This window comes from Staurois parvus, unplaced genomic scaffold (genome assembly GCF_062004578.1).
Source record: "Staurois parvus isolate SC_StPar_1 unplaced genomic scaffold, SC_StPar_1.0 ptg001702l, whole genome shotgun sequence".
Lineage (NCBI taxonomy): Eukaryota > Metazoa > Chordata > Amphibia > Anura > Ranidae > Staurois > Staurois parvus.
In genome coordinates, this window is record NW_028319498.1 from 623,185 (window position 1) to 636,671 (window position 13,487).

The 13,487-nt window shown below is 45.4% G+C and overlaps 1 protein-coding gene across 1 annotated transcript in view; it reads left to right on the plus strand.

Annotated features, from left to right (window-relative positions):
* Nucleotides 1-888: 888 nt before the first annotated feature.
* Nucleotides 889-13,487, plus strand: part of LOC149434701 (receptor-type tyrosine-protein phosphatase H-like) — a 54,815-nt gene continuing 42,216 nt past the window's right edge. Inside the window, exons 1-5 of the mRNA XM_089663505.1 lie at nucleotides 889-931; nucleotides 3,811-4,683; nucleotides 7,383-7,610; nucleotides 9,134-9,448; nucleotides 12,989-13,073. Of these exons, the coding sequence (XP_089519631.1) occupies nucleotides 889-931; nucleotides 3,811-4,683; nucleotides 7,383-7,610; nucleotides 9,134-9,448; nucleotides 12,989-13,073 (1,544 nt within the window). The remainder of the gene's footprint in view (nucleotides 932-3,810; nucleotides 4,684-7,382; nucleotides 7,611-9,133; nucleotides 9,449-12,988; nucleotides 13,074-13,487) is intronic.

Below are 13,487 nucleotides of genomic sequence, written 5' to 3' on the forward strand. Positions count from 1 at the left end.
GTCCCCCCTGTGTCAATTCACTTACCTTTGCTCCACGCGTTCCTCTCGCCGTGTTCCTGCGCCGTTCCGGTGTAGCATGAAAATCTGTCTCCTATGAGGATCTGTCCCCCTTGACGTATCTGCGCATGTGCCAGTTTCAGGCATTAGCAGCCGATCGGCGATCTCCGGCACATGCGCAGATACGTCGAGGGGGACAGATCCTCATAGGAGACAGATTTTCATGCTACACCGGTCTTCCGGGCGGACTGTGAGAGGAGCCTAGCGGAAGCCTAGCTCCGCGGGCCGGATTAAAAGGTCCGCCGGGCCGTATACGGCCCGCGGGCCGTAGTTTGCCCATTGCTGGGTTAGAATATGTTGGAGTGTCTTATGCGTCTGAATCAAGGTCATTCAACCTCATTTGCTATCTTCTAGACAGGCAGGAAATGAATCTACTCAATGTGACATCAACAGCAATAAAAACTCTAAACCTTCCCTAACCTACAAAGATACTTTGAATAGATCAGATACAATAATGCCTAGCTAGTATTAAAGCTGAATCTAGGAAAAACAGTTAATGACTAGAGACGGATGAAGGTCTATCCTGGTTTGGTCCATAGGAACTTTGGTGAATGCCTGACTTAGCGCCAAACAGGCAAACACGTGTTCAATAAACATGCCAGGGTTATCACAGGCTACAGTCAGGAACATCAATTGTGACTGGTTGCACCATTAGGTTTCATTCACACGGAGGGGGGGGGGGGTAAAACTTCATGGCTGAGCCCCGATTTTACTGCTCCTCAACCACTAGCCCCTTTAGCTGCAGAGACAGCATCCAGATGTGTACACATGCCAGAGCTGCTATGCTTTGCAGCTTTGGCAGGAACTATACTCCCTGTATGCCAATCAACCATGACGGGGTGCTTGTACAGGGTCCAAGGGATTAAAGCAAATGGTGAGTTGCCTCCTCACTGCCTGTCAAATGCTCTCTGAAGAGCAATCTGGACACGGTACATGGAACATGTGAACAAGTTCTTATGGTGGCAGTATGACTGCTGTGGCAGTGATCAAAGATTCTGTAATTGGTGTGGCGGTAATCAGGGATACTGGGACTGGTGTGGCATTGATCAGGGAAACTGGGACTGGTGTGGCGGTGATCAGGGACACTGGGACTGGTGCAGCAGTGATCAGGGACACTGGGACTGGTGTGGCGGTGATCAGGGACACTGGGACTGGTGTGGCGGTGATCAGGGACACCGGGACTAGTGTGGCGGTGATCAGGAACACTGGGACTGGTGTGACGATGATCAGGGACACTGGGACTGGTGTGGTGGTAATCAGGGATACTGGGACTGGTGTGACAATGATCAGGGACACTGGGGCTGGTGTGACGATGATCAGGGACACTGGGACTGGTGTGACGATGATCAGGGACACTGGGACTGGTGTGACGATGATCAGGGACACTGGGACTGGTGTGACGGTGATCAGGAACACTGGGACTGGTGTGACGGTGATCAGGGACAGTGGGACTGGTGTGATGGTGATCAGGAACACTGGGACTGGTGCGGCGGTGATAAGAGACACTGGGACTGGTGTGGCAGTGATCAGGGACACTGGGACTGGTGTGGCGGTGATAAGGGACACTGGGACTGGTGTGGCGGTGATAAGGGACTGGGACTGGTGTGGCGGTGATCAGGGACACTGGGACTGGTGTGGCGGTGATCAGGGACACTGGGACTGGTGTGGCTGTGATCAGGGACCCTGTGACTTGTGTAGAGATGATCAGGGACACTGGGACTGTTGTGGCGGTGATAAGGGACACTGGACTGGTGTGACGGTGATCAGGGATACTGGGACTGGTGGGGCGGTGATCAGGGATACTGGGACTGGTGTGGCGGTGATAAGGGACACTGGACTGGTGTGACGGTGATCAGGGATACTGGGACTGGTGGGGCGGTGATCAGGGATACTGGGACTGGTGTGGCGGTGATCAGGGATACTGGGATTGGTGTGACGGTGATCAGGGATACTGGGACTGGTGTGGCTGTGATCAGGGACCCTGTGACTTGTGTAGAGATGATCAGGGACACGGGGACTGTTGTGGCAGTGATCAGAGACACTGGGACTGGTGTAGCGGTGATCAGGGACACTGGGACTGGTGTGGTGGTGATCAGGGACCCTGTGACTTGTGTAGAGATGATCAGGAACACTGGGACTGTTGTGGTGGTGATCAGGGACCCTGTGACTTGTGTAGAGATGATCAGGGACACTGGGACTGTTGTGGCAGTGATCAGAGACACTGGGACTGGTGTAGCGGTGATCAGGGACACTGGGACTGGTGTGGTGGTGATCAGGGATACTGGGACTGGTGTGGCGGTGATCAGGAACAGTAAATTAGAAGTGCAGCGATAAATAAAAACTAGTAAATATAAGTGACAAATTAAACTCAAAAAGTTCATAAAAGTTTGTAAATGATAAAATGATGATAGTAATACAGGATCCCAACCGCAGCAATACTCAGATGCTTGTGCTTGGAAGTTATAGTAAAATTGCGCACTCACCGGATGTGCATTGAATATGCGCATATAAATAAATCCACCACGGTCCACTTATGGGAGCGGGATATGCCAGGTGTATGGTATGAAAGCGTATGGTACACTTCCTTCCAGATATGGAACAGCATAGCAGAATTTCTTGGGCTGGGTAAAAGGTCTGCTCATCCAGAGGTCCCCTTTAAGGATGGATGGGTCTGCAGCCTGTGTTACAGGGATTCCCTCCTCTGGGTGCTTGGATCGGCCAGGATCATGAGAAGGCTCTGCAATTCAATAGTTGAATCTGGCCGCCATCCTCCTCCACCATGTGCCGGGTCAGGCACGGTTCGGACAGTATGCGGCGATGTCCACAGTTCCGCACCAATAAGAGCAACACTGGGACTGGTGGGGCTGTGATCAGGAACCCTGTGACTCATGTGGAGGAGATCAGGAACAGAGACTGGTGTGGCGGTGATCAGGGACACTGGGACTGGTGTGGCAGTGATCGGGGTTGCTGGGACTGGTGTGGCGGTGATCAGGGATACTAGGACCAGTGTGGCTGTGATCAGGGACCCTGTGACTCATGTGGAGGGGATAAGGAACACTGGGACTGGTGTGACGATGGGCAGGGATACTGGGACTGGTGTGGCGGTGATCAGGGATACTGGGACTGGTGTGGCGGTGATCAGGGATACTGGGACTGGTGTGGCGGTGATCAGGGATACTGGGACCGGTGTGGCTGTGATCAGGGACCCTGTGACTCATGTGGAGGGGATCAGGAACACTGGGACTGGTGTGGCGGTGATCAGGGACACTGGGACTGGTGTGGCGGTGATCAGGGATACTGGGACTGGTGTGGCGGTGATCAGGGATACTGGGACCGGTGTGGCTTTGATCAGTGACCCTGTGACTCATGTGGAGGGGATCAGGAACACTGGGACTGGTGTGGCGGTGATCAGGGACACTGGGACTGGTGTGGTGGTGATTAGGGACACTAACTGCAAAGGCAGAAGTCCTGACCTGCAATTGTGTTCTGGATCACTGAGACAGTCAGAAAACCAGAAAAATGTAAAGGTGTCAGCAATAACAGACTACTAATTTTTTTCCTCTTCAGGTTTCCTTTAAATTAATATTTTCATTTTTTGTTAGTATAACTCAAGTTTTTCTGTATATTGAAAAACACACTTTTCCTCAAGGCTTTATCGGTGTTCAAAGTGGAAGTTTTTTTTTCTGTATAAACTTTGGCTAAAATAATATAATAATAAAAAAATAATAATATTTGCATCATTTTGTTTTGCAGATCGATCACAGCCATCATCGGAACCTTCGGTTTCCATTACTCCTTCTGTTGCTGACCCTTTTAATACGACTCCCTCTGCTTCCAACCCTCCAACCACTACGTCTCCTACTTTCAACTTTTTTACCTCAGCTCCTCCTGTTGTTGACCTTGTAACCACAACTCCCTCAACTTCCAACCCACCAACCACTGCTTTTCCTACTTTCGACTTTTTTACCATAGCTCCTACTGTTGTTGACCTTGTAACCACGACTCCCTCTACTTCCAGCCCACCAACCACTGCTTTTCCTACTTTCGACTTTTTAACCACAGCTCCTCCTGTTGTTGACCTTGCAACCACGACTCCCTCTACTCCCAACCCACCAACCACTGCTTTTCCTACTTTCGACTTTTTTACCATAGCTCCTACTGTTGTTGACCTTGCAACCACGACTCCCTCTACTTCCATCCCACCAACCACTGCTTTTCCTACTTTCGACTTTTTTACCACAGCTCCTGCCGAACTTTTAACCACGACTTCCTCTACTTACAACCCACCAACCACTACTTCTGCTTTCAACTTTTTAACCACAGCTCCTCTGGCTTCCAACTCTGATACCACTACTAGCCAGTTGACTTCCAATGATCCTACCACTACTTCTACTTCTTCCAATGATCCTACCACTACTTCTCCTACTACCATTCTAGATGTCGTTACTTCCATTCCTAAAGAATCTAGCACAATTTCCTCAACTCCTATATTAAATAGCACTAGCATTACTACTTTAACTGTTCCCACCACAAGTTCTACCACTTCCACTGTTCTTACCTCCATTTCAACCACTCGTATTTTGGATACCACTGTCACCACTACCATCACTACTGCTAATTTTTCAGGTGAGCTCCAATGGATACCAGTACTTGAGGCTCTATGCATGAAATCTATTAAAATGTCTCCTCTTCAGTTTTTCTCCTCTGAACATATTTTAGAGTATATTCATTTAAAGTTAAGGTTTATTGAAACCCAAGAACAAAAATGAAATATATTTCAGATTTCCAGTACCTTACTCTCGCCTTGTGATCCTGTCAGGAACACGTACTCCTTGTCCAGGAATGACTATGATTGCCCATTGTACTGTCTCTATGGAGTAGCAACATTGTCACCCTAGGACAGAAAATGTGTTAGAACTCTAGACCACCTCCCTCCTCTCCTCTTCTTCATAACATAGGGGTGGTCTGTAGTCTGTAGATTCCAGCACATTCCATACAGCAATGAGACCCATTCTTAGGAGAGTGCTGTGGTGAAATGGAGGATTGTGCCACCAATGTCCAATCTAGGCACGTGCCGTTCTTTTCATTATGAATCGAAATTCATATGAAATGTTCGTGATTCAGATGTAAACAAATTTCCGGATCACAATAGTATCAAATTTCAATGACTTTCAAATAAAACATATTATCCAAATGTAAAAAAAAAAACTTGAAAATTGTGATAAAGACAGTAAGGTATAAAAGTAAAATAAGATGATGATTCTTACTTAGGCTGCTGAATAGAATAGACTAGAATAGAAAAAACAGAACAAAAATAGACTAGCATAGAAAAAACAGAACGGAATAGAAGACAACAAAATAGAATAGGAAATAAAGGAATAGAATAGAAAATAGAGGAATAGAATAAAATAAAAACAGAATAGAATGTAAACAGAATATACTAGAATAAAACAGAAGAGAATAGAAAATAAAGAAAAAGAAATAGAATATAAAAGAATAGAATGAGAGAGAATAAAACAGAATAGATCAGAATAGTCCCTTATATTGTAAAGCGCTGCGCAAACTGTTGGCGCTATATAAATCCTGTATAATAATAATAATAGAATAGATTAGAAAAGAATGGAATATAATAGAAAATAAAGTATTGGAATAGAACAAAATAGAATAGAGTAGAAAAAATAGAATAAAATAGATTAGAATAAAATAGAATGAATATAGCAGTCTTTTGAAATTTGAATTTAGGAAGAGAGATATGTTTTGTTCAGATTTCATGTCTGCGATTTATACTTTGACTTTAACTCTAAACTGATGACTTGTTGGGCTTTGTCATCAATGGAAAATTTAGTGCACTGAAGTAAGTTGTTGTTTGAAGGTGCAATTTTAAAACTTGACATGTTGGGTATCAATTTACTCAGTGCAATCTCATCTTTTATAATTTACCAAACAAATATCAACATTGCATTTTTGTGCCCTATAATGAACTTCAGTGTAATTTTTACTGAAATCTACAGGATGCTAGGTAAATTTAGTCTGGTTCCTTTCCTCTGTAGCCAGTGGGGCATTTGTTGATTGCTTTAGCCTGCTCAGTGTGTCACAGGTTGTTGATCTGATCATTTTCCCCTGCATGTCAAAGGCCTCTGGAATCACAGTGGGAGGAAAGGCAGGAGGGCAGTCTGAATATTTATGGGGACCCAGCCAATCACTAGGGAGGTATGCTCAGTAGGAGGCTGGAGAGCTCATAAATGTTGGTTATGTGTTAGAGAAGAAACTGGTAGCTTGTGATGAGGCAGAATTCTGTTTTACTTGTGTGGCTTAAGTTACAAACATACAGAACACATTTCAGCAGACAGTGATAGCAGACATCTTGCTTTGAGAGAGGAAGAGAAGAGAGAGAACCAACAAGTTTTACACATATGCACAACTGGTAACCTTAGTGTACAGTGCCATCTACTGGTCAAGTGATGTTAACATACAATACTATATATAGTACATTATAGTACATGCTGTTGCATTCCCAACAATAAATAGCCTGAGGCTTGAAAAAGGAAGTGTGGTTGGTCTTCCTGTCCCACAGGAGGAGTCCCCAGCCTGAAGGGGCTTTGCCCCTAAAGGCAGTTTTATGGAATGCTGCAGTATACTCAACAAAGTCCAGCTACAACATAGCTGAGGGGGCCTATTTGAAGCGTTTCGTTTGGGATTTTGGCCTGGAGAGCTTACTAGTGGAGGTTGGAAGGAGGCATTCAACTGTCCTTTTGGCATTATGAGCCTTTTTCTCCCCCACTGAAGAGTCAGGAGAATATCGGAAAGGAGGCACCTGGTCATCCTGTGGCATGGTGAGTACGGACCTAACTCAGGGCCCTAGTGACAGTGTGCAGTTCTCCACTCTACAGAAGGCCCCTGTAATTGCTCAGTCTGTGATAGCCTTTTACGGGAACTTGTTTTCAGCTACATCTCCTGCCCTCATGTACAGAGACTGTTTTAAAGAAGAATTGTCCTTGTTCTTCAGTGTTCCTGGGCTGTCCCATGCTTCCCCTCACCCCACTTAAGTTCCTATGGCAATAAAAGAGAATAAGCCTGAAAGAGAGAAATGCTGTATGCCTGGCTGCCTCTGGAAGGAACCACTTAAATTACTGTGGCTCCTTTGGGGGTAGCGCTACATACACTGAAGTTCCCTATTCGCTAATCCAATTTTACTCATCTGAGATCCGATTTCAGAGAATGCGTTCACTTTGCTAATGTTTCTATTTTTATTCCCTTTGACTCATTAAAGGCACTTGAATTGTTTGTGATTAATAACTGTTATGTTTCTCTACGGTCCCCATCAGCGGCCCTTCCCGTCGTGGACAGCGGTACAGACCAGCTTGTCATCACGTGGACACCAGCATCGGGAAACGTGGACTTTTATATTGTTTTTCTTGGAAATATATCTCAAAAAGTCTATTCTGCCACAGCAACCTTCTCAGCTTTGCCACCAGGGACAGGATATGATGTCACTGTACAGGCGGTTAGTGGGAACCTCAACAGAACAATCACCACTATGACGGTGGCCACCCGTGAGTTCATGCCTTATGTTACTGTATTTATAGCAGCCATACATTGACAGTTTTGGAGTTTTCAGTCGTCTTTCTACCCCAGTAATCTTCCACCCACTCTGTATAGAAGGTCACCATCACATTTTCAACGGTGCACATCCAAGTACCTGCTGGAGAAACCCACCATGTAGACCTATCTTAGGTACCTTACTTGGGAGTAGTCACTCAGTATAATGCACCAATATCCTTTATATAAGTCTCGAACAAATTCATTGGAGAAGCACACAAACCAGTCTTTAGCACTGATATATGTACAGTAGGGTTTCTCAACCAGGGTTCCATGGAACTCTAAGGTTCCTCCAGAGGTTGCTAGGGGTTCCTTGAGCAATGAACAATGTCTGCCTCTCAGATAAGTTCCCACTGACACCATTGATCTTTTTAGTTATCTTTAACCCCCCTGGAGGTATTCCTGAGTGTAGCTCGGGGTAAAGTTTCAGTACCACAAGCGGTAACCCCGAGCTACACTCGGGAATACACTGCAGCATTGCTCCGCGATCCCTCGGTCACTTACCTTGTCCTGCACTCCCGCAATGTCCCCCCCGCAGTGTCCCCGGCAATGTAATCCGGCGCATACCAGCATCTGTCTGCCGGGTTCCGTCCTCTGCAAGCGTCGGGACGTATGGGGGACGTAACGGCGGGAAATTTGAAAATGACAAAAAGTGACATTCACAAAAATCACTAAAATCACATAGTATAACATTCCTGTATCAAACCATTTCACATACATTTTGTCCCGAGTGCTTTGTCCTGCGCCCTGCCTGCATTTTTACCGCCCTTTCTGCCTGGAAACTGAGAAACGTCCATGGGGTCCAAAAAGCGTCCCTTTAGGTCAGACGCGGTTTTAGACCGGCTAGAGAACAGCGATAGTAAATCAGAACCACTTGCAGAATTGAGTGATAATGATTCGTGGGGGAAATTCCTCATCAGACACTGAAAACGATTCTGCGACTTTGCTCAGTGATGTGCGAACTTGGCGCTCTATTTCACATTTCAGGGTTTTTGGTTTAATTATATTATTGAATTAAATTTATTATTATATTATTATTTTTTATGATTATTTATTAAATTATAATTTATGATTTCGGGTTTCAAGTTTTATCATCCCCGGGATGTTTACTAGACTCTTGTTCGGACAGATTTCAGTGAGTTATTCCTAAGAATTACAGGCCTTCAATATAAAACGCCAAATTTCCATTCAAAATAATGGTACCGCTTTTAGCACCAAAAATCGGAAATAATCATACCGCCAGGGAGGTTAAGGGGGGTAATTCTTCCCAATGACCACCTTTTTTCCTTTGGTGTCAGGAAAATTGTCAGAAGTGACTCATGCAGATAGCAGAGAAAGGAGGCAGCAGACAGAAATGACACTCCGTGCTCTGGATTGAGACAAGTACACACTACAGAGGGATATGCTTTGTTCATATTTTGAGTCGCACGTTTACAATCACTTTTAGTTTACAGATTTTATTTCTTTTCTTTTACAGATCCTACTCCACCGGGAAGTATAACCCAACAGTCTGTTGGAACAGACACAGTTTCCCTTGCCTGGGATGAACCGGAGAAAATGAAAAATGTACAAAAGTCCTTCAACATTACAGTGACTAGAAGTGGCGTGTACAGATCCGGGTCTTTGTTATATACAACAAATACACCGAATGTCACCGTCCGTGGCCTGACCCCCGGGAACTATAACTTCACTATTGTCACTGTGGGGGCACTCCAATACACAAGTACTCCCAGGACTGTCTTTATCCAATTGGTCAATACTTCCTCCACCTCTGATAGCAAGACCAATGAAGGTGAGTAGAAATTACTATATTTCAGACTATTTACGTTTTTGATAAAACCATCCATTTCTAGTTACTAGTATTGGTCCTAACTCTAGAGAGAGAGAAACTTTAGTTATTTTCTAGCCCCATGAAGGTGTGCAGTGGGGCCCCTATGTTAAAAAAGTAACCATTTCTCCCCCTTTCTGCCCCGGCCAATTTTCAGCTTTCAGCGCTGTCGCACTTTGAATGACGATTACTCGACACTGGGCCCATATAAAGTTTTTATCATTTTTTTTAGATACATAGAGCTTTCTTTTGGTGGTATTTTTTTTTTTGCTAAATAAACAAACAAAAAAGACATTTTTAAGAAAAAAAAAGTTTTTCCTAGTGAAAGTCATGAAAGTCCCACGGGTAGAAATTCTTTTTTGGTCTTTTCATGGTTTAGGGATCGAGTTCTGCCTTTGTCTTAGTATTTGTGGACTTTTCTGTTTTGGTTTTTCTTAATTTCTTTATTTCTGTTATAAAATTTTGCAAATAAGACTTTTTTGTCTTCAATGATGTGCACTGATGAGGCTGCACTGATGGGCACTGATGAGGCTGCACTGATGTGAACGGATGAAGATGCACTGATGTGCACTGATGAGGATGCATTGATGGGCACTGATGAGGCTGCACTGATATGAACGGATGAAGATGCACTGATGGGCACTGATGAGGATGCATTGATGGGCTCTGATGAGGCTGCACTGATGTGAATGGATGAAGATGCACTGATTGGCTCTGATGAGGCTGCACTGAAGGGCGCTGATGAGGATGCATTGATTGGCTCTGATGAGGCTGCACTGAAGGGCGCTGATGAGGCTATACTGATGTCCACTGATGAGGGTGCACTGATGAGGCTGAACTGATATGAACAGATGAAGATGCACTGATGGGCACTGATGAGGATGCATTGATGAGCTCTGATGAGGCTGCACTGATGGGCACTGATGAGGCTGAACTGATATGAACGGATGAAGATGCACTGATGGGCACTGATGAGGATGCATTGATGGGCACTGGTGAGGCTGCACTGATGTGAACGGATGAAGATGCAGTGATGGGCACTAATGAGGATGCATTGATGAGCACTGATGAGTCTGCACTGATGTGAATGGATGAATATGCACTGATAGGCACTTATGCGGATGCATTGATGGGCACTGATGAGGCTGCACTGATGGGCACTGATGAGGCTATACTGATGTCCACTGATGAGGCTGCACCGATGGACAGTGATGAGGCTGTACTGATGTGAACGGATGAAGATGCATTGATGGAAACTGATGCGAATGCATTGATCGGCACTGGTGAGGCTGCACTGATGTGAACGGATGAAGATGCACTGATGGAAACTGATGCGGATGCATTGATGGGCACTGATGAGGCTGCACTGATGGGCACTGGTGAGGCTGCACTGATGAGGCTGCACCAATGGACAGTGATGAGGCTGCACTGATGGACACTGGTGAGGCTGCACTGATGGGCACTGATAAGGCTACACTGATATGAACAGATGAAGATGCACTGATGAGGCTGCATTGATGGGCACTGATGGGGATGCATTGATGGGCACTGATGGGGATGCACTGATGGGCACTGATGAGGCTATACTGATGTGAATGGATGAAGGTGCACTGATGGGCACTGATGAGGATGCCCTCTCAGAACTAGAGAACAGCTGTGAGGCCATATATTAAATATAGTGTGGGCGGGAAGTGGTTACAGGAATTCTATGGTCACGGCATTTACTATCTGCATTGTGATAACAATACAAACAATAGTTATTACTGAAAGTCCAATATACACTTACATGGAAAATCTCCTTTCATGGTGTGAGCGTTGTCTGTCTGCTGGCCATCTCTTTCTATGACTTCCAGGATTCCCTGCATGCTTTGCAGCTTCTCCTCAATTTCTAAGGACTACGTGTACCATAGTGCCTTGCTGCTGGCAAGCAGTGATTACTGTACTGACTCCGCCTCCTGAAACTCCTCCTCTCAAAACCTCTGTAGTTCAGAAGGCAGGCTCTGTGAAAGGTGTGACACAGCAGTGCCTATACACGGGGCATAGTGACTACAGGTCACAGAATTCAAGGAAGTAAATGTGTGGGATCTTTAGGGCAGGTGCTTCCACTAGGCAAACTAGGCAGCTGCCTAGGGCGCACTGCCACCTAGGGCCGCTTGGGCACAGAACAGGCCAACACTCTCTGTGTGGGATGCCGCCACATCATAAATGATCCTCCAGCTGAGGGGAGGGGCGGCAGAGAGGAAGAGAGTACAGAGAAGGACAGAGGAAGATGCCGGGTGTCTGGGGCCAGTGTAGCAGCTGAGCTTCCGCTTCTGCCAGTGTTCCTCTCAGACTCAGTCCCTTACTGCAAGCCGGCTGGCGGCTGCTGATCACTGTGGAGTTCCAGCCCTTCCTATTCATCAGTGGAGGCGGAGCTGTGCCTGCGGAGGAAGGTAATGTCTGACTCTGATGTCTCGTGTCTGTGTGTGTGTGACCCGGCCGGCCATCCATCACATGTGCAATGTGTCAGTGAGTGATGACATCATCATGATCCCACAGCCTGCTCCTCTAGTGCCTACTGGGCCTGCTGATCTGTGTCAGTGTTGGTGGTGGTGTGTTGTGTCGGATCTGTCACTGTGTGGGATCACTCAGTTCAGGTGTTCTCTGCGTGTGTGTGGGTTGGGCAGCCTGATGTCACAGTGTTTTACCGCCCCCCATTGCCTGGGGAATCCCAGCCTGGGATCTGTCAGAGTGTAGATCCATCATCCTCCAGTCACTGCAACTGTCACCCCGCCACTGCCAGACACAGAAACAACCCATCCGTGACACTGATTTCATCTTTAATATTGGTGCTGGTGGCATCTTATGGCACTTATTTTTACAAATTTAATTTAGCAGTTTCATGTTTTGTTGATTTTATATTTTCTACTGTTTTTTCATTTATTTTTTTTTGGGGGGGGGGGGGCCAAAGTAGCTGGTCTTGCCTAGGGAGCAAAATAGTCTAGCACCGGCCCTGGGGATCTTCACAGAATTTACAAACTTTAAGATGGATCAAATGAATATGAATTGCCCAGAAATAATTGAAATGCAATGTGGAAACGAATATATATGATCAGGGGCGGACTGACAACTCATGGGGCCCCCGGGCAATAGGGGATCATGGGGCCCCTGTGTCCTTGCCCAAACTCAAAAAAGCCTATGAAAAAGGTACCAGGGGCATCTCATGGGGCCCCCTACTGACCCCGAGCCCTCGGGCAGTGCCCAAGTTTCCAAATGGTCAGTCCGCCCCTGTATATGATTTTACATTTTGACTGCAGATGCGCTTTAACTCAACATTTTTCCCAGAAAGTTTGCTTTTCTTCCTAACAAGTCTATTGGCCATTTCTCTAAGATTAGTGTACAGGTAACCGGTTTGAAAATGACAGAGATACATACAATGACATAAAATGTATATCAGAGTTAACATATTAAAGCGGAAAGCATAATATGAAATAAAATACGATTTATGGTCTTTTCTTTCTTTAGGTGTCATTATTGGCGCTGTGGTTGGAAGCGTGGGCGGTGTTATTGTCTTCGCCCTTTTGGGATTTTTGATTTGGAAGCTTGTAGGGTAAGACTAAAACTAATAAATTTCCCCTAATTTAATAAAAATAAGTAATAGAATGGGGGCTATTCACACCATTACATTGCAGTAACATGGGATGTGATGCTATTCATTTAGTCTAGTACCCTAAGGCTCCATGTACACGGAACACTTCTGAACGATGGAAACTGCTGAAAAACGTCTGTTTATGTGCGTTTGCATACCGCGTTTATGAGCGTTTGTGTTTAGAAGCGTTTTTTAAAGATAACCTCAGGAGACCTTCCAAAATGTCCACAATGCACTGAAAAATAGTAAATAATGAAATATTTCAGACATTTTGAGAGAAATAGAGAGAGCAGAAGCAGAGAGAGTAGTATTTGTTGAGATTAGCTGTCTTTTTATTGATTTTTTTTGTGGTGTTTGGATGTATTACAGCTCATT